This window comes from Impatiens glandulifera, chromosome 8 (genome assembly GCF_907164915.1).
Source record: "Impatiens glandulifera chromosome 8, dImpGla2.1, whole genome shotgun sequence".
Taxonomy (NCBI): Eukaryota; Viridiplantae; Streptophyta; class Magnoliopsida; order Ericales; family Balsaminaceae; genus Impatiens; species Impatiens glandulifera.
In genome coordinates, this window is record NC_061869.1 from 18,276,145 (window position 1) to 18,299,622 (window position 23,478).

At 30.6% G+C, this 23,478-nt stretch overlaps 3 protein-coding genes across 3 annotated transcripts; 1 reads left to right on the forward strand and 2 right to left on the reverse strand.

Annotated features, from left to right (window-relative positions):
• Positions 1–3,462: 3,462 nt before the first annotated feature.
• On the reverse strand, positions 3,463–3,931 carry LOC124913121 (photosystem I subunit O-like). Its single transcript, XM_047453738.1, has 2 exons — positions 3,771–3,931; positions 3,463–3,712 (listed from the first exon to the last, which is right to left on the reverse strand). Exons 1-2 carry the CDS (start codon positions 3,929–3,931, stop codon positions 3,463–3,465), a joined length of 411 nt encoding a protein of 136 aa, XP_047309694.1.
• Positions 3,932–7,101: 3,170 nt separating this feature from the next.
• LOC124911805 (putative clathrin assembly protein At2g01600) lies at positions 7,102–14,917 on the forward strand. The gene is made up of 15 exons (XM_047452325.1): positions 7,102–7,325; positions 7,415–7,484; positions 7,568–7,665; positions 9,033–9,171; positions 9,479–9,606; positions 10,879–10,971; positions 11,072–11,122; positions 11,239–11,304; positions 11,410–11,475; positions 11,929–12,009; positions 12,099–12,179; positions 12,283–12,453; positions 13,308–13,383; positions 13,490–13,617; positions 14,248–14,917. The coding sequence occupies exons 1-15, from the start codon at positions 7,236–7,238 to the stop codon at positions 14,590–14,592; spliced, it is 1,683 nt and encodes a 560-aa protein (XP_047308281.1). The 5' UTR covers positions 7,102–7,235; the 3' UTR covers positions 14,593–14,917.
• Positions 14,918–21,054: 6,137 nt separating this feature from the next.
• Positions 21,055–21,477, reverse strand: LOC124913122. The gene has a single exon (XM_047453739.1). It carries the CDS (start codon positions 21,475–21,477, stop codon positions 21,055–21,057), a length of 423 nt encoding a protein of 140 aa, XP_047309695.1.
• Between the last annotated feature and the right edge of the window lie 2,001 nt (positions 21,478–23,478).

The following is a 23,478-nucleotide window of genomic DNA, read 5'->3' on the forward strand; positions in this document are numbered from 1 at the left end:
ACTTTGGAAAATATGGACATGCAAGGAAAAACATATCATACTTTGGAAAACATGGCATGGAAGGAAAAACATATCATACTTTGGAAAACATGGACATGCAAAGAAATCATGGACATGCATAAAAATCATGCTTTAAAAACAGTATGCATCATTTAAAGAAAATACATGATCTATATAGCATTGTGTGGGTTTCTAAAGATGATTTAAAGAAAAACTTGCCTTAATTTTGAAATGGCTCTAAGTTGATCTTTGCTCTATGTTAATCAATTTTGTAAGCCTACTTGGGTATTGAGTATTTAAGAAAATTATTTTCTTTGCAATGAATCATTGCAACTTCGGAAAAGGGAATATGGAAAGGTAAAATGATTCTATCTATGTAAGAATCTTTGCATATCTCATATATGCGCATAGATACCCTATATATTTTATATGGATCCCTTTGGTTCTTTTGATTCTTGCTCGAGCCGGATGATGAAAAATTATCATGTCCGGTTCCTTCGGGGGATGGATTTTTAAGAATTCACCTATCCCAATAACAAAAAAACCTGACTTGAATGATCCTGTATTAAGAGCTAAATTAGCTAAAGGGATGGGTCATAATTATTATGGCGAACCCGCATGGCCAAACGATCTTTTATATATTTTTCCAGTAGTAATTCTAGGTACTATTCTAGGTTCATGGAGATATAGAACATCATCTAAGTGACCATGCTTGCATATCCATCATTTGAGTCTCCAACAATTATTCCAATAATTACATATCCGATTTGACCTATGGACGAATATCCAAACATATGTTTCATGCTTGTTTGAGTAATAGCTATGAGATTTCTCAATACCATGCTAAGAATAACTAAGATTTTCATAAGAAGATGTCATTCGCTTGATGAGAAATAAAGAGGAATATCGAAAATTTAAGTGGATGAAGCAACTACTTTAGAAGTAACAGAAAGAAAAACAACAACTGGAGTGGGAGAGGTAGAGTCAAAAAGAGAATTTCTCACTTCTTTCTCTCATTAAAAAAAAACTGAAAATAAAATATTTAAAAAATTAAAATTATTGAGAAACATAGTTGAAACTTAATAATAAATCAAGTTAATTTTAAAAATTGAATCAAATAAAAAATAATAATTACCTCTTTTACTTTTTTATAAAATTTAAATTTGAATAATAATTATTTATTTTAAAAAATAAAAATTAACATTAACATTCACAATAAATATTGTGAATGTAAGATGTTTGATTTTGAGGTTCTGTAAACTCACTATGTTGTAAGATGTTTGGTTTTTAGGTTTTGTATATATAGTAAAAAAAACAAATGACAAAATATACTTAATTAGGTATAAAATTGTAAATGGTTACAAGTTTTCACTATAAATTTTATTCTATTATTACCCTTTTTCTTCTTTCTTTTATCTTTCATATTTTCCATTTCCTTAACTCCTCTTTATCTTCCCCATTCATTCAATTTTCTTCATTTGACATCTTTCATTCTTCAACAACCAAAAATTATAACAAGAAAGTGAAGAGTAATTTCAAGTCATCAAGTAATTATTTTACTAGTTTTTTTTAATTAAAGAAGAATTAGTAGGACAACTTTTCGTTTGTTGATATATATGAAAAAGTGAGAATGTTTATTTTATAAGTAGATAGAATCAATTATGTTGGGTCCAGTTTGCTCTTTATATTTTCTACTGATTACATTTCAGATTTTATATCTTTAGATTATTTTGATCAAATGTATTTCACATAAAAATTTATCCATTTAAACTATAAGCATATAGATGTTTCTTTTAATTTCTAGTTCTATGTTGCTGGTCACTTGAGAAACCAATGGTTGATTCCTAAAATATAAACACTTTCACAGTTATCATAACAATTTAAGTTGTTAATAGGTAAATTTTCTATAACACCCAAACATTTTTTAATTATCTAACTAATCAAATTATGTGTAAATTTTATTTAAAAAAGATGCAAGAGAATATATTTTTTTAAGATAGTTATGTGACTAGTCATTAATTTTTAATTATGATTAATAGATGGATGATAGGATGTTGAATATAACAATGATGAAGTGGATAATTTTGACAATAATAATGCAATTTGAATAGTTTGTAAAACTATACAAAATGAAATGTTTTTTTTTCTTTTCAAAATATGGTTATGATACTTGTCTATAAGCGATATTTATCGACTTTTTAGTCTATCCCTCCATCTGTTAATCCAGCACAGCTTAGAACAACCACAATAAACATGATTACCAAACACAACGATATATTATATATTGATTTGTTAAAAAATAGACAGAAGGGAATTTCTTCGTTTATGCAATTTTGATAGAAATGTTTGGGTTATCTCACTCCAAAAGTGTCTATAAAAAAAATAAAAATAGCCATATTTTTCTATATTCTAGCTCATCATATTAAAATAATGAAGATTTCATTTGTGTTCCTTCGTTTCGGATGAACTATTAGTAAATATTTACATGAATAGTTAAAAAATATTATATGTCATCAAACTAACTATTTAAAAAATTCAAAGTCTCCAAAATTTTCATACAAATAAAAATGGGGAAATTTGATCAAATAACTTCAAAGATGAGGTTATTTGATCTGATGGTAATTTATTAATTTTATTGCGCTCGTGGTGATTTTATTTTTTTTGGACGATTTTGCCCTTGTCGCGAAAGTGGATTAGGTTTAGTATAAATACTATAATTTTTCATTTCTTTCATTTTCTTTATCTCTCTTCTTTTGTTCTCTCTTTCACGGCGGCGGCGACGGCGGCGACGAAGGCGACGGTGCTTATGCAGATACAGATTTACGTTCTTATTTACCTAATCTTTATTTCACCCTAACCTAAATCGATTTTTTTTATTATACGATCTTCATTTTTTCAAACCCTAACCTTAAACCTATTGTTATATAAAATAACATGTTCTTATTTGGTTCATATTGGTTTATATTTGGTATTTGATTCATATTGGTTCATATTTGTGGTTCATATTGGTTCATATACGTCGATGATAATATTTGCAGATAATCTCGGATCATATGGGTTCCGTTTCAGGGAAGTTTCTCCAAGAACTTACCGTTTCGCTAAGTGCTTACTGTTTCGCTAAGTGCTTACCGTTTCGCTAAGTGCTTACCGTTTCGCTAAGTGCTTACCGTTTCTCTAAGGACTTTTCGTTTGGTGAATTGTGATACACTATTTGATATTCAATTATGTTAAAACTACATACATAAACATGAGTTGTCTTAGCTCAGTTGGTAGAGTGCATTTTTTTTAAGTATGTGGTCGTGGGTTCGATTCCCACAGAGGTGTTTTTATGTTTGTTTTTTTTACTTTTGCATAAATGAAATAGTATTGAAAGAAATGAAACAAAAGCAAATTAAACATTCATTAACAAATATCCAAATAAAGTAGTTCACTTTTTACATATTATTATTTTCTTAATTAGAATTAATTTATTTTATTGAAGTAATCTTCAGTCCTACTCTTGAATCCAATTTGTCCAAAAGTCAATGCCAAGAACAATCTCATGTGCCAAGTGAGAGCAGGGCCAGTTGGGAAGTGAGCAAGCTCAGTCCCAATGCTGGAAAAGAAGAGTCCGGTCAAACTGTTGTCGTTGATCGCCGGAATACTGGAAGGTGTTAACCATCCGATCAACCCAAACCCAATCACGTTCAGATCTTTCCAATCCCTCTCGAAACTACAATCAATCAAACAAAAAAATTTCAATTCTATTCTTATTTTCTTACATTACATACATACATGATACATAACATGTAAACTTTCCACTTGAGGCTTTTGCAACCATCAAAGGGTTTATGGCTTTAACTGGAGCCTTTAGGAATCCTGAGCTCAGTCTCACCTTAGCGAAATGCTGAGCACTTAGAGAAACGGTAAGTCCTTGGATAAACATAACCATTTCTCTACAAATGAGAATTTGATTTATGCAAAAGTAAAAAAAAAAAACATAAAAACACCGTCTATGGGAATCGAACCCACGACCACATACTTAAAAGAAACGCACTCTACCAACTAAGCTAAGACAACTCATGTTTAATTATGTAGTTTTAACATAATTGAATATAAAATAGTGTATCACAATTCACCAAACGAAAAGTCCTTAGCGAAACGGTAAGCACTTAGCGAAACGGTAAGCACTTAGCGAAACGGTAAGCACTTAGCGAAACGATAAGCACTTAGCGAAACGGTAAGCACTTAGCGAAACGGTAAGTTCTTGGAGAAACTTCCTTGAAACGGAACCCATATGATCCGAGATTATCTGCAAATATTATCATCGACGTATATGAACCAATATGAACCACAAATATGAACCAATATGAATCAAATACCAAATATAAACCAATATGAATCAAATAAGAACAGGTTATTTTATATAACAATAGGTTTAAGGTTAGGGTTTGAAAAAATGAAGATCGTATAATAAAAAAAATCGATTTAGGTTAGGGTGAAATAAAGATTAGGTAAATAAGAACGTAAATCTGTATCTGCATAAGCACCGTCGCCGCCGTCGCCGCCGCCGCCGCCGTGAAAGAGAGAACAAAAGAAGATGGAGAAAGAAAATGAAAGAAATGAAAAATTAGAGTATTTATACTAAACATAATCCACTTAGCGAAACGCTAAATCACTTAGCGTTTCGCGACAAGGGTAAAATCGTCCAAAAAAAATAAAATCACCCCGAGCCGCAATAAAATTAACAAATTACCGTCAGATCAAATAACCTCATCTTTGAGGTTATTTGATCAAATTTCCCATAAAAATGAAAGGTAGAAATAGTTTAGGTAAATTACAAATTTCATATTCTTTTTTACATAATAAAATATACGTAACAATGTCTTATTCTTATGTATGAAATAGAATTGTTTAGGAGCTTTAGATGGAACATATATTCCCGTAAATATGGGAGAAGATATGAAAACAATGTATAAAAATCGAAAAAGACAAATTACAACAAACATGCTTGAAATATGCTCTCATGATATGATGTTTCTTTTAGAAAAAAAAGCTTAGCACCATTTTATTAAAAGAAATGTGGTCACAAGGGAATTATACACATATCACAAAAACACATTTAACAATTTAACTATACGTAGAATTTGTCGTCTAACGGTTCGAACCCATGACCTTTTAAGGAGGATGAGAATATTCACATATTATTATCACAAATGATGTGAAGTTCATTTATATTAAGTGGTTGTGTAAAGTTTTAATAGATCCAATTAATAGAATGTTCTAAATATTTCTCAAGATAAATATATATAACTATTTATTTATATAAAAGAATTTTTAACATCGTTTAAATGACATAAATATCATTTAGGTTATTGGGTGTTGGATGGTCATTTCAAATTTTGAAAATTTTTCAACATGAAGAATATTGATGCAAAAATATAAACTCTTTTTTCATTTATAAATATTTACTATATTAATTTATAATATTATTGTATAAGGAAAAAATAATTTATATTATTTTTAGAAAATATATAAATTAAATATTAAAAAATTCTAAAATAAAAAATGTTTAATTAAAATATATTTAAAAATTTTAAAAACTGAAATAAAATATTAAAAAATATTTAAAATTATTGAGAAAAACAGTTCAAACTTAATAATAAATAAAGTTAATTTAAAAAATTGAATACCTCTTTTACTTTTATTGAAAAAACAAAAGTTAACAGTTAACACTTTCAATAAATATTCTTTTGTATATATATTTTATCTAGAGAATACCATCTGAACACGTGTTAACATAATAGCTGTAAAGTATAACCAATTTAGAGAGATAAAAGAGAGTGAATCTTATACATCTGGCACCCATTATCTGTGACCCCAACAAACACCCAACAGCCTTCAATTTGATTGTCCAACCAATTTAATCTCACACTTTCATCATATATTCAAATTTTACTCTTTTTTTAACCTCTAATTAATTAATATATATTAATTTTTGTTTAGTTACATAGTTAAGATTACTTAAAAATTAATATTTCATTGTAATCATTATTCTATTTATTTTCCATGGTTGAGTAATGATTAAGTATATGAAGTTTTTTTTTACCAAATTTTGAATATATAGACTATTAGTTGAAGAATAATCATCGAATTATCAACCATCTTATTTGTTTAATGCGTAATATTCAAGATGTTAATGACGTTTTCTAAGATTCGTTCTGGAAAGTCGATAAAGTTAGGCGGAGAGTTAATCGTTCTTCTCGAGTACCTACGATCTCGATAACTTATTGGATAACGTGGTTGTATTAAAATTTTCTAATGTCAAATTTTATGGTTGTGTTTAAATAATTAGTTTATAAAATAAATGAAAAATAAATAAAAAATAGTATTTAATAAATTTTAAAATTGAATTACACAAATTATTTTATCCAAACTTTTTCTAACTAATAGGATTGAATTTTAGTAATATAATAAAGAATTATTATATTTTTTAAATTAATAAAATACTTGACAATAAATAATTACTAAGAATATTTATGTTTTGACGTAGATAAAAATTAAAATAAGTAACTAAATTAGAGTTAAGCATGAGAAATATTAAGTTAATTAACTAAAAGATTAGTTATGAATGAATATTAATAATTGGTAATATGGATGGGATTTTCAATGGAGAAATTTGAGGAGATGATTTTCAAAAATGCCTTAAATGTACTTTGCAGAGTTAAAAAAAAAAGTGTTGGTGACCCCTTTTACTGTTTTTTATTTTTTTATTTTTTATAAGATTTTAGTTATGATTTTTTTTTTGGACGAAAATACCTCAATTGCGTCATGCAATTGTGAGATAAAAAAAAAAATTAAAAAAATAAATAAATTCCGATTACGTCACACAAAAATAGAATTGTCGTTAAAAAAAAGAGAGCCATAGGATTATTAAGGGATCATTTCCTCACATTTTACTTTCAATGTCATAGGATTCAATGAATTTTGACTAACAACTAAATATTTAACAAAATACAAAATGAAAAATTATTAGCAAAAAAATTATTATTTAATAACAGTTATCAGAGGAGAGAGAAAGAAGAGAGAGAGAGTGCTCTGCTTTCTGCAACTGCAATAGTTCCTTTCTTTGTCTTTTTGGACTCGAATAGTCGGATTTCCTCTCTCTTCTTCTTCTTCTCTGAAACGCCATATCCGAAGACTGAGAGGTGCGATCCCTACGGCATCGGACTTCTTATAGACAGAAATAGATAGATATGGGAACTCTTCAGTCTTGGCGCAAAGCATACGGAGCCCTAAAAGATCACACAAAAGTCGGACTCGCTCATGTTAACAGCGATTTCAAGGTTCTCCTTCTTCCGTCTTCCATAATCTCTCTAAAATCAGTATCTATTTCCAATTTTGATGTTTTTGGATTATGTTGATCTCGATTTAGGATGTGGATGTTGCGATCGTTAAAGCTACTAATCATGTTGAATGTCCTCCTAAAGAAAGACACATTAGAAGTGAGTTATCTCTCATTTTATGATTCTTTTTTATTAAATTTGAGAAATCTCTGATTTTATATATAAGTTTCATTTCTTTTCAGAGATTTTGCTGGCTACATCCGCAGTTCGTCCTCGAGCCGATGTAGCGTACTGTATACATGCCCTAGCTAGGCGATTGGCAAAGACGCGTAACTGGACGGTGAGGATTTTATATATGTGGTCTTGATTGAACTGTTACGACTTTATACGATTAAAGATGAATTATGGCTTTCTTATTATTGACGATTGGTTGTTCTATCAGTAATTTCAATTTCTTGTTTCATAAATACCAATTGTACTTGGTCTTGTATGGATGTGGTGATCACGATTGTTTGCATATATTTGCAGTTTTTACTAGTTAACCAAGTATAAGAACATGTATGATTAGTTGAGGTCAATGTCTTAATTTATTAGATAAAAAGCTTGTTAAAGAGAATGAATCAAATATCTAAAGATAATTGTCATGATTTCCTATTTTTTATTTGGTAAATAAATATTAGATTTGTTTAGGCTACAATTAAATGATAAGTTTAGCTTATGTTTGAATTATGTTAACCTAATTATCCATCATTCACTCAATTCATTCACTAAAATTCTTTACTATCTAAGCTCAATGACACTTTCAAAGTAGAAAATTAAAAGGGAAACATACCCGTCAGCCATGGATTTCTAGTTATGGACTGAATCTCTTAAATATTTCTGTGCATGGGAACTCTGTGGTGTATTTGTTTCGGTTTTTCCCTACCATTCTTGTTGTAGATGTAGGTAATAATATGAGCTTATGGGTAATTTTTTCTTAGTATTTCTCTTGAGTGAAAACACATACTTTATGTTCTAAATTAATCATGTTGTGGATATTGTATTTGGATAGGTTTTTCTTTACATGATGGGAATTGACCATTTGTGATCCGGCCTTCTCTTTTGCTCATACATGTATCATCATTTAATCAAATCCTTTGTTTATCTTGATACCATTTCTTCTTACTCTTTTTTCAAATTTGCTTTATCAGCAACATAGATTTCTGTTTTTTTGTAGCATGAAGGTTCCTCTCCTAGTTCCTATTAATGAATGAAAAGTATCTGTATATTTTTCTATTATTTTAATGACGATATTTATTATAGACTTATAGGAGGTTTTTAATGCAAGATTTTAAAACATCTCTCTCTGTGGATGCAAAAATATTTACTTCCACAATCTGTTCTCCTTGGTTAACAATAATTGTAAAATGGATTCTTCCATCAAATATTTAGCGGAGGTTTTATAGGATCCTATCCCAATTTTTACCTTCTTTCTTGGTTATGTTTTCTTTTGACATAGGAGACAGTTATGGCGGCACACCTGCACCAATTCTATTACAACTTCCAAACAAATAAAAAATGATAGTCCTGTTAAGTCTTCCTTGGCATGGTGTTTTCATTATCTGATGCCATGAAGTTGTGTGATTTTGGATTTTTGCATTCTCTTTGTACTAGTAATTTCATGTACATTTGCGTTTTTATTAATATTGGCTTCCTATTTGCCAACAGGTGGCTCTCAAGACATTGATTGTCATCCATCGGACATTAAGAGATGGAGATCCTACTTTTAGAGAAGAACTTCTTAACTTCCAACAAAGAGGACACATTCTTCAACTGTCTAACTTTAAAGACGATTCAAGTCCCATTGGTTAGTATAAAATGACAGGCATTACTTGAATCATTTAGTTGTTTGACATTGGTCCAATTGTGGAGTTTGGTCTGTTTTGTAAATTCAGTTTTGATGCAAGTGCTTTAATTTAAAATTTGAGAAACAGATAATTTAGATGAATTTGACATATGTGAGAATTCTAGTTGGATTTGTGAAACGGATATGATAATTACTAGACATTGAAATGTCTCAAATAGGCTTGTTAAGACATCATGTTTTCTTGGTTTAAAGATATGAAATTCAAAATTTGCTTTATTTTGGGTCCCATTACATTTTTTTTTTGTAGCTTGGGATTGTTCTGCCTGGGTACGTACATATTCTCTCTTCCTGGAGGAACGCCTTGAATGCTTTAGGATTCTAAAATATGATATTGAAGCTGAGCGTCTCCTGAGACCTGGGCAAGGACAGGAAAAGGTACTCTTGATTTTACTCTTTCTCCTTCTGTTGTTTAGAAGAGTTGTATATGATTACTGTTCATACTCTTTAGATATTCTGGTTATTGTAGTCTTAGCAATCTTAATTTGTAGAATTTTGTAGAAAGGCTTCTTATATTTCTTATGATAAACTAATACAAAATGATACAATTTATAGGCAATACGAAAGAAGCTAATTAATTGATATATCAATTTCCTAGATAGGCATAAATGAGCTTTGCTTGGTGAAGACCAACAATTCTTCAAAAGGTAAAAGTGTGCTTTGGAAAGAATCTCAATAATTATCCATGAGAAATAACCTGAGGTTGGCTAAGGATCAACAAAAGTGAGTACGCCCATAGGAGAGCCTTCTTATCTTCCATTTTTTAGCCTTCTTATCTTCCCTTATGTGCATAGATAATTGGAAATGGCTTACCTTCTAAATACGAGAATGAAAAATTGTTAGAAAATAGAAAATACTTAACTCTATCTGAAGATATTCATATTAGCTCTGTGGCATCATCTTGATAAGTTGGGATTAACGACCTAGTTGTAGAAAAGTCTCTGTTTGTCTTTTCTACTTTTTGGTTTTTTAGGACCCTTTGATTGAAGTGGAAGGTCATCGTATAATGCTGTGCTAGCCTCCTCTAGGAATTAAACTGTGGTAAAAAAAAGAATAGGATTCTTATAAGATGACAGAAATATATCTCTTAAAAGTAAAATCCATTATAATAAGAATAAGAAACTAATTGGCAATTTCCAAATAGGCTCAATATTATGATTCACTAATGCAATCAATTTGACCAAGTTTGATCCCTTGGTCTGAGATGATTGTGATGTGATACTGATGTCTTTCTGCCTAGTTGGTGACTGATGGGGTGATTTTCACATTTTTGATCTTTTGTTTGGACATATTGTACTAGGGGGGAAAGGAAGGGTTACTCACATGTCCTCATCTTTCTCCCCATCCTCCCTTTCCTTCTAATTTTCATTCTGACTTATATGCGCTTTCACGGGAATGTTCCAACTTCCAATGTACTTGTAAATGGGAAATTCTATGTTTATAAATTTCTGTTTATTAATACTTTTTTTTAATTCAAGTTGTTAAATATCTAAAAGAAGAAATTTAAAAATGCTTTTCAATTGCTATTGTTCATTTCAAAGGTCTTTGTTCTGATAGTTCTACATGGCTGACTTTCTAAGGCACTTGTTTGCTTGGTAAATTACGAACCTGGGTTATTGAATTTCTACTATTTATCTTCTCCAACAACAGGGTTATAGCAGAACCAGGGAGTTGGACAGTGAAGAACTAATGGAGCAATTGCCTGCTTTGCAGCAACTGCTGTATCGTTTAATTGGCTGCAGGGTACTTCCCTGAAATCCTTGTTTTTATAATTGTAATTGAGTTTATTTTACATATAAACTATCAGATTTAAAAATGAAACCGGGTTTCATTCTCTTGACAGCCTGAAGGAGCAGCAGTCGGCAATTATGTTATACAGTATGCTCTTGCTCTGGTAAGCTTTTATTCTGTAAACCGTCAATAACTTCACATAGAAATATTAGACCTGTGTTTTTAATGTCTCCACTTTTAGGCTTTTTGTCATTTTGCTAATCTATTTGCATTTCTCAGGTACTCAAAGAGAGTTTTAAAGTTTACTGTGCCATCAATGATGGAATTATCAATCTGGTCGATAAGGTGAACCTCTCACCCCCTCCACCTCCCCTCTTACTATCCTTCCTTTTTCTTTTTTTTTTTCAGTTCCTAGCCTTTTGAATAACTTTTTGATTTATATTGTTTCAGTTTTTTGAGATGCCTAAGCATGACGCAATGAAGTCTCTCGACATATACAAACGTGCTGGCCAGCAGGTGTGCTTGCTTCCACTGTATTTTTTGAAAAATCTGATTGTTTTCCATGGCTAATTTGGGATTTGATTATTGTATCAGTAAGATAGGAAAAGATCCACTTAATGGGCTTGTTTTGGTATGCATTTGTTTTCCATGTTTGCAAAAATTTACAATGATGAAAAAAATAATTTGGATTATGGTCTAGAACAAAATTTCTATATACCAAATGAAACAAAAAAAATCATACTATAATTTGGATCATGCTGTAGAATAATCTTTATACCAAATGAAACAAAAAAAATATACTATAATTTGGATATGATCCCAAAAAGAAGTTCAGGTGTATTAAAAACTTAATTACAAATTTATATTGGGTCCGTGATTTTGACAAAATACCTGTTTCCAGATAGGCTCATTTTGCTGTTCAATCAGTGACAAATTCAATATTTACAATAAATTTAACTGCTATTGTAGGCTGGTAGCCTTGCTGACTTCTATGACGTGTGCAAAGGGTTGGAACTTGCTAGAAATTTTCAGTTTCCAGTTCTAAGAGAAGTGAGTTTGTTTCCTTTGTTAAAATAATTAATTGGTTATAGAATCCTTATTATGTGATTGACTCTTGTTTCTGATGTTTTTTTTTTCAGCCTCCACAATCATTCCTTATAACCATGGAAGAGTATATAAAGGAGGCACCAAGAATGGTTTCTGCTCCAATAGAGACATTGGTCTGTAAAACTTGTTTGAACTATTATGGCCAAAGTAGAAGAATTCAATATTCTGTTTATATTGTAGGTGCTCTAGAACTAACAAGTAGGTGTTATGAATCAGGAACTTCCAGAGAGGCTATTATTGACATATAAACCAGACGAAACTGATCTTCCTGAAGAGTTGGAAGCATCCCTAGATGATCATTCACCGCCTCCACGTGACGTCTCAAACGTGGAGCTTCCATCTCCTCCCCCTCTATTTCAGACCCAATTTGAGAGTAGAGATTTGCTGGTAACTAATTCAATTTTACATTGGTAATTTTGTGTTTTGTTTCATACCTTAACTTGTTTTTGATAAAATCAGCATTTACCGTCCTTATTTGATCTAGTGTTACTTGAAAAACAAAACTTGTTTTTTTTTTTGCTAAAGGGCGTGGCAGTTTTATGGATTAGTGACAAGAGTTACAAGACTGTCAGATCTGGGGTATATCATGAGTTGGAATATCCCCGAGTATGACTTGGTCGGACCCATTTACATAATTATGTCCAAAAGGAAAAACCTTGTTTGATGCAAGAAATCAGTTATTTGGGTAAAATGACTATTGTTCTTGTTATGTAATATTTGTGAATGTTATAAAAAATATAGTAAAGGTAATTTGGTATTTTGGTTGATGATTTGATGGTAAATTCCTAGACTGAATTGAATTCCAAATTATCCACATCAAACAGGGTTAACATTTGAAGTTTTTTTTTTTATAGTTTGAAACAATTATAGTAAAACCAGAATCAAGCACAAAGGATGGGTTGTTTAGCAGAATATAAATCACACCCAAATTAACTTTGGAAATTTGGTGGTAGACAATGGTTGGTTGATAGTACATTAGTACCCACTCTAGGTAGATCAAGGTTCAATTATGAGAACCTTGTTTGAAGTGGGGGGTCATGGCAGTGGGATTCATGCTAGCCTCAAGGGAAGAAAACCCTGGTCTAAGGAAAAGAAATGGTTGATAGGAAGTGGTCAAAGCTTAAAATTATGAGTAGTTGTCATGAAATAAAAGGTGGACGACCACAAAAAAGGTCCAAGATTAGGTCAAACAAATCTGAAGCTATTTGATGTTGCATTTACTACTTTTTATGTCTTTTTAGGGACTATCCGATACCACACCAAATGCAACTACGATTGAGGACAGCAATGCTTTGGCTCTAGCCATTGTCCCAATTGGTAAGATTTTCATGTGTTGAACTGTTATCTTTTTCTTTTGGGAAAATGAAAACCTTTTGTTAAAAGAACAAAAATAATTGTTGAACGGTATTTGTGTTGCGTTAAGGTTCAACTTCTTCATCGTTTGAGGTGAGTTCTTCTCAAACCAAAGACTTTGATCCAACTGGATGGGAACTTGCATTGGTCACAACACCTAGCAGCAGCAATATTGCCTCGGTTAATGAGAGGCAACTGGTAAGGCCCCTTTTGGAGTTGTATATTATGTCCCATTTAGTACTATTTTTTGATCGAGAAACGAATTTGGATGAGATTATGTCCGAAAAACTAAACTTAGTCAAAGTCAGATTCATAAATTTATCGGTCAGGTACAAAGTAAAATTTACAAGGCTTTGTTTGATGTGGGTTATTTGAGATCAACTTCAAATAACTCATCCAATCAACAATTTACTCATCAATCAAATCATCCACAAAATTATCCTTTATTCTATATAAAAAATACTATATATACATATATATTTATACCTAAATGTCTTTTTTTAATCCAAATAACCTGTTGAATAACTTAAATCCAACAAGATTATTTGAAAATAATTACTTGAGCATTCTTGGGTTATTTGAAAATTATCTTGTTTGGTTTGCACGTCAAACAATCAGATTTTTGGGATTTTATTACCAAATTGCTCTAAATATAGTTTAACAGAAAATTAAACAAGGTATTTGTATATTTTAATTAGTTTGCTTAATAAAGAGACTTGTGATCTGATATTGGGTTATTTTAGATGAATCCAAAATAACATGTTCCCAAAGTGGGTCGATATATTCCCTATTTCAATGTCCATATATTGATTGATATTTGTATTCCAGGCGGGTGGACTGGATACACTAACCCTGAATAGCTTGTATGATGATGGGGCATATAGAGCTTCTCAACAGCCAACGTACGGAGCTCCAGCTCCAAATCCGTTTGGAACTCCCGACCCATTTTCCTTCTCAAACAACAATGTATCTTCTCAATTCCCAACTATGGGGGGTCATGTAGACAATCCATTTGGTCCTTACCAGCAGCCAGCCTATCATCAGCAGCATCAACATCATCAGCATTTGATGAATATGGGACCACCAGCCAATCCCTTTGGAGAAACAGGTTTTGTAGCTTTTCCAACCCATCCTCAACAGAACAATCCGTTTGGAACCACTGGCTTGATCTAAACCTAGTTTGGATATATGGTGTACTACGTTTGGAGGTTGATTTCTTCTTCTTTTTTATATTTGATGTGCACTTGTGTATTCTGTGAGTGTCTCCGGGTATATAGATAGATAGATTTAAGATGATTTTTACAGTTTGGGTCATTATGTCTTTGTAAAAAAAGAGGCAATTTGAACATTGAAGATGACAAGAGTCCCCAGTGGTGGGACAACATTAAGCCATTCTTTGTTGCTATATTCTTCATCCATGCTTCATTTTTTTTAAGGCCCTATAAGTGCTTTTATCTCTTGTATATCTTACTATGTTGTGAAAGTTTATTTTGTTCCATCATTAATGTGTTTTTCGAGTTTGAATGAATCCTCTCTTCTATACCAAAATGAGCCTCGAGATGGTGGTTCAATTCATGATCAATAGGCGGTACTACTCGATTCCCAACTCTTGTGACACATGTTTACAACCAAAACTCATTTCTTGAGGTTATATTACCGATCTTACTATCGTTTAATTAATTAATGGTTTCAAATAAAATTACGCAACTTATTCTTATCGAAACTTTTTCCATATCGTTTAATTAATTAATGGTTTCAAATAAAATTCTTGTGTGTAACTGTAATTACATTCCTCGTTATGTTGGAAGTAGTGGTGTAAACGAGCTAAAGACGAATAGACTCAGGTTCGGGCTCGAACACGAATCGAGCTTTAATAGCAAAGTTTGAGCTCGACTAGTATATTTATAGTTGTGTTCACGAGCTGCTCGAGTCCGATTTGCTTAAAGCTCAGTTATAGCTCGTGAAGACTTCACTTACAACCTAAAAGAATGTTTCACTCTAGTTGAAGAGCCTCATGTTTGACAATTAAAAAAAATTATAAATTTAACATGGTTCACCAAGATTCAGAAGAGATAATATTATCGAAAAGATTAGAACAGAGATTACATAATTATAGTCTAGGATTATGACACGAGTTTATATGATACTCGGTCCCCGAAATCTTAACTGTAGAAGAAATGTCAAAATAATTCAATGATTTAGTTATGAATTTGTGAATGACTTAGTTATGAGCTTGTTAAATAGTTAAATTAAGTTGTTATAACCATTTTTATTAGTTAATAACAGTTATAACCATATTTGTATTAACTAGTATTAATTATAAAGGTTTCGGTATAATTTGTACCTATAATTAGTTGAGATACTTATTTAGAATAGGTGGGAGATTTTTATACCTATATTGGACTTTGTAATACTATTAATATTGAATAAAATATCACAAATCCTTTTATTAGTTTTTATCTCAATTTGTGTTTTTCATCTTCTCTCAAGAATTCTCTCTACAAATCATTCACATCTCTTCTTGATTCAACGAATATCGCTGAATCGCACATGGTATCAGAGCAAGAATCGTTCTAACACTAGAATTAGAGAAGCAAACACCAAAATGACCGTACCCACAAGATACGTCAAATTAGTTCTCTCTCTCTATTGATGGGGACGCAAAGATGAAATTTATCGTACCTCAAATGGGGATCATACCGTTATAAAATGACCATAATGTTAGTTATTTTGGTTTGAACATTTCTAATTTAGCCATTTCATAAAATTATAAAGTTCACTTAGGTATCCTCAGTGTCGGCCCTAATATTTGGGCTGCCCCAGCCTCGGGTAAAAAAAAAGATCGAAAATATTGTTGCCCTAAGTCTATTTTTAAAAATGGATTTGAAACCACGATTAACTAAATATTTTAAATACTTATCTTTCACCACTAAGGTACAACACTTTTTGTTTAAAATTATAAGAAATTTAATAAAAATATCTTACTAATTTTAATAATTGGGCTGCCATAGCCCAAGGGCTTGCTGGGCTTACTCCAGGGCCGGCCCTGGGTATCCTCACTTTATATTCATGATAAATACACCAATAAGCCTATAAACTTGATTTCACATTAGATCACATTATTTTTGCTTAATTAAAAGATGATATTTGTACAATAATTTATTATAATAGTGACTCATAAATTTTAACAATCTCCCACTCGATCACGTATTAATAAAATAAATGTAACAACAATAATGCGTTTGAAGTTTTGTGTCATCTCATTCATATGTTGTATAAACAATCTTATTACTTAATTATATCAATATTGGACCAAACAGCTCGTCGTTGTATTTAAGCACAATTAGACCCAACAATGGTCACATAAATTAATACAATTAAATGACACATCATATCATGAATGTGAGGAATGAAAATTCCATGCATGGTGATCTTTTCATGTCAGTTTTCAATTGGCCATACCTACGTGAGATCAAAATTTTAACATTATTTTACAAAATATCTTTAAACATTATTATAACTGAAAAACATATGTGTATACACAAATACATTAAATTCATAGAATAACAATGTAATATAAACTCCCATTTAAACTAAAGATCCTCAAATACTTAAATACCCATGTGAGCAGTGTGCTCATAAAAGACCTTGTGTACCAAGCCTTTTGTAAGAGGATCTGCTAACATGTAGTTTGTTCCTATATGGTTTATGCTTAATTGTCTATTATGTACCCTTTCTTTAACAACAATAAATTTAATGTCAATAAATTTTGACTTTGTTGTATTGCTATTGTTATTGGAATACAATACGGTTGATCTGTTCTCACAATACAATTTTAGTGGTCTTTCAATTCCTTCCATAATACACAGCTTTTTGACAAAATTTCTTAGCCATAAATCATGTTTTGATGCCTCATAACATGCTATGAAATCTTCGGGAGTTGAGGAAAGCATAAACCATTTATTTGGGGAATGCTCTTTTGTAATACAAATCTGGAGGATGTATGCTGCAAACATGAACATCATCAACTTTCCAAGAATATGGGAAGAAATCCAAGAGTGGATGAAGAATAAAGCAAAAGGAAGATCCTTCTATGTAAGTATGTTGAAATGCTACTTTGGAGTAGTAATCTACAATACCTGGAATGAAAGAAATTCAAGAACTCACAGTGGAAGAAGTAGAACCGCTGAAGATATTTGGAGAGATATAACTTCAGATGGAAATGCACTCATTCAATCCTGGAGAGGAATCGAAAGGAATGAAGAGAATAGAAAGTTCTGCCATATATGGGATATTTCGTTTGAGAAGGTCACAAGTAGAATAAAAGTAAAAACGCTGTAGGCGCTAATTGATTATTGTTATTGTCTGTAATTCAATTATTGTTTCATTGTCAAATCTAGAAATTGTCTAGATCTGATCTTAAACTTTTGTATTTTTTTTCCTCTTTTGGGTTTTTTTAATGAAATGGCACTAAGCTGTTCCCCCCCCCCCCCCCAAAAAAAAAAAATGCTATGAATTCAGCTTCCATAGTAGAAGAAGCTACAAGTGTTTGTTTAACACTCTTCCAGGATATATCACCTCCAACTAATAGATAAACATAACATGAAATCGATCTTCTACTATCTTGGCATCCCACAAAATTAGAATCTGAACACCCAATGATCTCAAACTTATTTAACCTCTAATATATGAGTATGTAATCACTTGTTTTCTTTAAATATCTCATAACCTTTTTGGCTGCTTTCCAATGATTTAATCCCACGTTACTAAGATATCTGCCGAAAAACTCCAACAATATATGCAATATCAGGACGCGTACATACTTGAGCATACATCAAACTCTCAATAATCGAAGGATAGGGAATTGATTTTATTTCTTCAATTTGAAGATTTCCTTTTGGGTGTTGATTATGACTAAATTTGTCTCCTTTAGCGACATGGGTATCTAAAAGTTCACTATCAAACATCCATACCTTTTAAGCACTATATCAATATAGTTTCTTGGAGATAACCCAATGATATCTCGAGAATTATCTCGATGTATTTTGATTCCTAATACAAAAGAAGTTTTGCCAAGATCTTTCATCTCAAAATTCTTTGATAACAAAAATCTTGGTTTCATACAATATGCTTAAATCATTTGTGGCAAGTAGTATGTCATCAACATACAAAATCAAAAAAATGTTTTTACTCCCAACAAATATTTACCTCGAAACCAAATAAGATAATAATTTGATGAAATTTTTGATACCATTGACGAGAAGCTTGTTTGAGCCCATAAATGGATTTTCTCAATTTACATACCATATGTTTTGAGTCTTCCGACACAAAGTTTTCTGGTTGCACCATATAAATTGTTTCTTCAATGTCTCCATTAAGAAATATTGTCTTGACATCCATTTGGTGAATCTCCATATCAAATTGTGCAACAAATGTTATGATTGTCCTAAAAGTGTCTTTCGATGAAACTAGAGAAAATATCTCTTTAAAGTCAATCCCTTCCTTTTGAGAATAACCTTTTTCTACAAGACGAGCCTTATATTTGTCAGCATTATCCTTTGAATCCCGTTTGGTTTTAAAAATCAATTTACAACCAATATGTTTCTTTCTTCTGGTAATGGGACAAGTTCCCAAACTTTATTGTCTTGCATAGATATATACTCTTCGTTCATTACACAAATCCACTTTTCAGAATAGTATCCTTCAAAGCATGTTGGAAACTCATAGGGTCATCTTCCATTATACTACCACTATCCTCATTTTCTTGATGAAAAACTATATAATCATTTGATATAGTAGTTCTCTTTTCTTTAGTGTATTGTCTTAAAAGCACTTAATCTTAAGGTTGTTGAGTTTATTCTTCATGAGTCTGTTCAACAATTTCTCGTTGCTCTTGATTTTGAAGTTGATCATTAATAGGAAAAAAATCCATATCAATGTTAAAATTATTTGGGATATGAATCAAGTCTTCCTAAATATGAATTGTTGAATCCAAATTATCTTCAATGACAGTTATTTCTCCCATCAAACTTAATATACTAAAAAAATATTGTAGTTTCCGTCTCAAAAATTGTTTTTAACTTGGGATCATAAAATTTATATCCCTTTGATCGTTTAGAGTACCCAATAAAATAACTACTAACTGTTTTGGGATCAATTTTTCTTTCATTCGGCCTATAAGGCCTTGCATCAACAGGACAACCAAACATGAAAATGCTTTAAGCTAGGTTTACGACTAGTACAAAGCTCATAAGGTGTTTTAGCAGTTGTTTTAGTTGGTACTCTATTTAAAATGTAGGCTGTAGTCTTTAGTGCCTTTCCCCATAGGGATTCTGGTAAAGTCGAATGACTAATCATACTCATTACCATGTCTTTAAGAGTGTGATTACGTCTTTTAGCCGCACCATTCATTCTAGGTGAATTAGGCATGGTGTATTGTGGGACAATCCCACACTCCTCTAGGTATATGGCAAACGGTCTTGGACGTTGTTCACCTGAACCGTCATATCTACCGTAATATTCACTACCACGGTCATATTTGACTCTCTTTATTCTTTTATTGAGTTAGTTTTCAACTTCAATTTTAAATGATTTGAACACATCCAATACTTGTGATTTTTCATGAATTAGAAATATGTATGCATATCTTGAGTAGTCATCTATAAATAATACAAAGTATTGTTGACCATTCTAAGAAGATGTAAGAAATGACCCACAAATGTCCGTATGTAGCAACTCTAAGACGTCAATTGCCCTTATTGCACATAATTTCTTTCTTTTAGTCTGTTTTCTTTAATGCATTCAATACATACATTAAAGTCTGAAAAATCAATTTTATCCAAAATACCTTCAGAAACAAATCTTTAAACTCTATTTCTATATATATGTCTTAATCGCTTGTGCCATAATGAACTTGAATTTTCATTATTTATTTTACGCTTAGTATAATGTGATTCCACATTCAATGTTTCATTATAAGAAGTAATTATTTCAAACAAATAAAGATTATTATAAGCTATAAGTGAACCGGTTCTAACAACTTCAGAATTAATAGATAAAGTTAAATTTTTATTTCTAAATGAACAATGATATCCCAATTTGTCCATACAAACAATAGAAATCAAATTATTCCATTAAATCCAAATAATAACTAATACTTAATAATAATCTAAAATTCCCTATTGCTTCCACTTCTACCGATTTCCCATCTCCCACATAAATGTATCTTTCAGCATCAATTGGTCTTCGGTAATTCAGACAACCCTACAATGAAACACTTATATTAGTAGTAGCACCAGAGTCTAACCACCAAGTGTTTCTCGGTACTGAAGCTAAATTAACTTCAGAACAAACTAAATTATGAAATATACCTTTTTTAGCACGTCAAATACGGTACATAGGACATTCTTTCTTTTGATGTTCATCCTTCTTACAAAAGAAATAAATTTGATCAATTTTAAATTAAGGTTGAGCTTGAGTTCGTTTCTTTTGTGCTAAAAATTTATCTTTAGCAACCTCATTTTTCTTCTTTATACCCCTTTCTTTAGAGGTGTTTGCCAAATGAGCACTTTCAGTCTTGTTTTGATCAAATATCTCTTCCTCTTATACACAAAATGAAATGAGCTCATTAAGAGATCATTTTTCCCTTTGACAGTTATAATTGACCCGAAATTGACTGAATTGAATAGGAAGAGATATAAGCACCAAGTGCACGAGTAAGTCTTCAGACATCTCGAGTTTGAGTGCTTTCAACTTAGAAGCAATATTAGACATTTCCATGATATACTCCCTTATGTTTTCCTTACCTTTAAATTTCATTGAAATTAGTTTCTTTAAAAGAGTGATAGTTTCTTCTTTATCACTTTTCTCAAAGTACTTTTCAATTTTGGCAAGAAAATCTTTGGCATTGGTGATCTCATCAGATATTGCACCCCTAAAAGCCCCATGTATGTCACTCTTTATGATCATAAGACTTAAACGATTAAAACGTTTCCACTTCTCATATATTCTCTTATCGTGAGAGTTACTATCATCCGTAGTAGGAGTGAGCTCATCCATTCTAAACGAAAGTCGATATCAATGCATCCGAGAACAATAAGAATGTTCTCTTTCCAATCCTTAAAATTGCTTCCATTAAGGATCGAAACCGAATTAACATTAGAAGATACAACAATAACAAATGTAATCATAAACAAAAAATAATAAATTACATTAATAACATGCTCATTACTATAATATTAAGTAGCAATTAAAATTCAAATTAATTTATCTCATCTCAAAATACTTAACACACCATTAATATCAAGTCTTTGACAGTAATATTAACTTCTAATAGTATTTTGTTATAATGATCAAACATTAATAATAAGACATGTCAAACAATTAAATTTATCTTTGAATAGATTAATTATTTACATAAATATGACTTTAAAATTATCAAATATTACCATCACAAGTATTTATGTAATTTGGTCGGTTAGTTATCAATCTTTGGATCAAATAATATAATCACATGAATTACACAATACTAACATTCAAAATTTTATTGAATCAATTTCAACAAATACTGTCAATTTAGTGATAATTTGTATCAATAAATACAATTCAATTAATGAACTATAATATCATTAATTTTGAATTTAAATGTTAGTGTAAATAACTCAAATCAATAATAATTTTATTTTGATTAATGACATGTAATTTTATTATGAAAGAAAAATAAAATTATACATTAGCTCAAACCTTAATTCTGAAATTTGAAATTTGTAATATCTATAATTAATTGTTCAGATTAAATTAATAATTAATCTTCATCCAAATTTCAAAACTTAAATTTCACTTTTTTTTAATAATTCTAAATTTATTCACATGTTTGAATCTTTTAATCTTCATATAAAATAAAAAGAATTCAATAAAATCTTACTTAATTTATATGTATCTAAAATTAACATATATTCCTCAATTCTCTCTTAAATCTATAATATATCATATATTATATCAATTATTAATGAGAATCTAAATATCCTTACACCGATAAAATTTCTCATATGATTACATCTGCATATATATCTACACCCATATAATTTCTCACAACATTAAATTATGATGACTCTATACCAATTGTTAGATTTATTTGAATTAAATCTTAATAATCTGTGTGAGAAATTAAAACTATGATTAACGAAAGTTTACCTGTACTCATCTTCTCTTTATTTAGAATTGAAAGATCCTTTAATTTTCTCTTCCTTCAGAAATTGGATGGATATTCTAATTGATGAGTACGCCGAATTAGTTTTCTCTATCTGTTGATGGGGGAGTCAAAGAGGAAATTGATCGTACCTCAAATGAAGACCATATCGTTACAAAATAACCATAATGTTAGTTATTTTTGTTTGACATTTCTAATTTAGCTCATTCCATAAAATTAGAAAGTTCACTTAGATATCCTCACTTTATATTCATGACAAATACAACCATAAGCCTATAAACTTGATTTCACGTTAGATCACATTATTTTTACTTAATTACAAGATGACATTTGTATAATTATTTATTATAATAGTGTAATACAAATTTCAACACAAACAAGATTTAAAAAAAAATAATAAATAACCAAGATCAAACAAGCCCTTGTAATAGTGTGTAAGATTTGTATAGACAAACACTATATACCTCTTGTCAAGGGTATGGTCCAAGTCTCGATACTATCTTGGAATTCATCGGTCATAACACTTGAACTTTAGAAAATCTTTTACCACAATTTCTTTCAAACATTTGGTGTGGAAATCCTAGTTTGTTTAACAACCTCCAATTTCTTTTATTTTGTTTTGGTCAACATTTTTTTAAGAAGTGTTTGATGAGTTTGTCCAACAAAACACCGGTTTCTTGCATGGTTTTGAGTAGATATGTGTTTATATGTAATGAATGATCTATCTGTTGGGAATTTTGAAATGAAGATTACTTTTATACTGTAATCAAGCAATGTGAGATGGGTAAATGCACAGGTTATCCAAGTCTAAAACAGAAGATCAAACATAGAAACAAACAACACCAGATTTA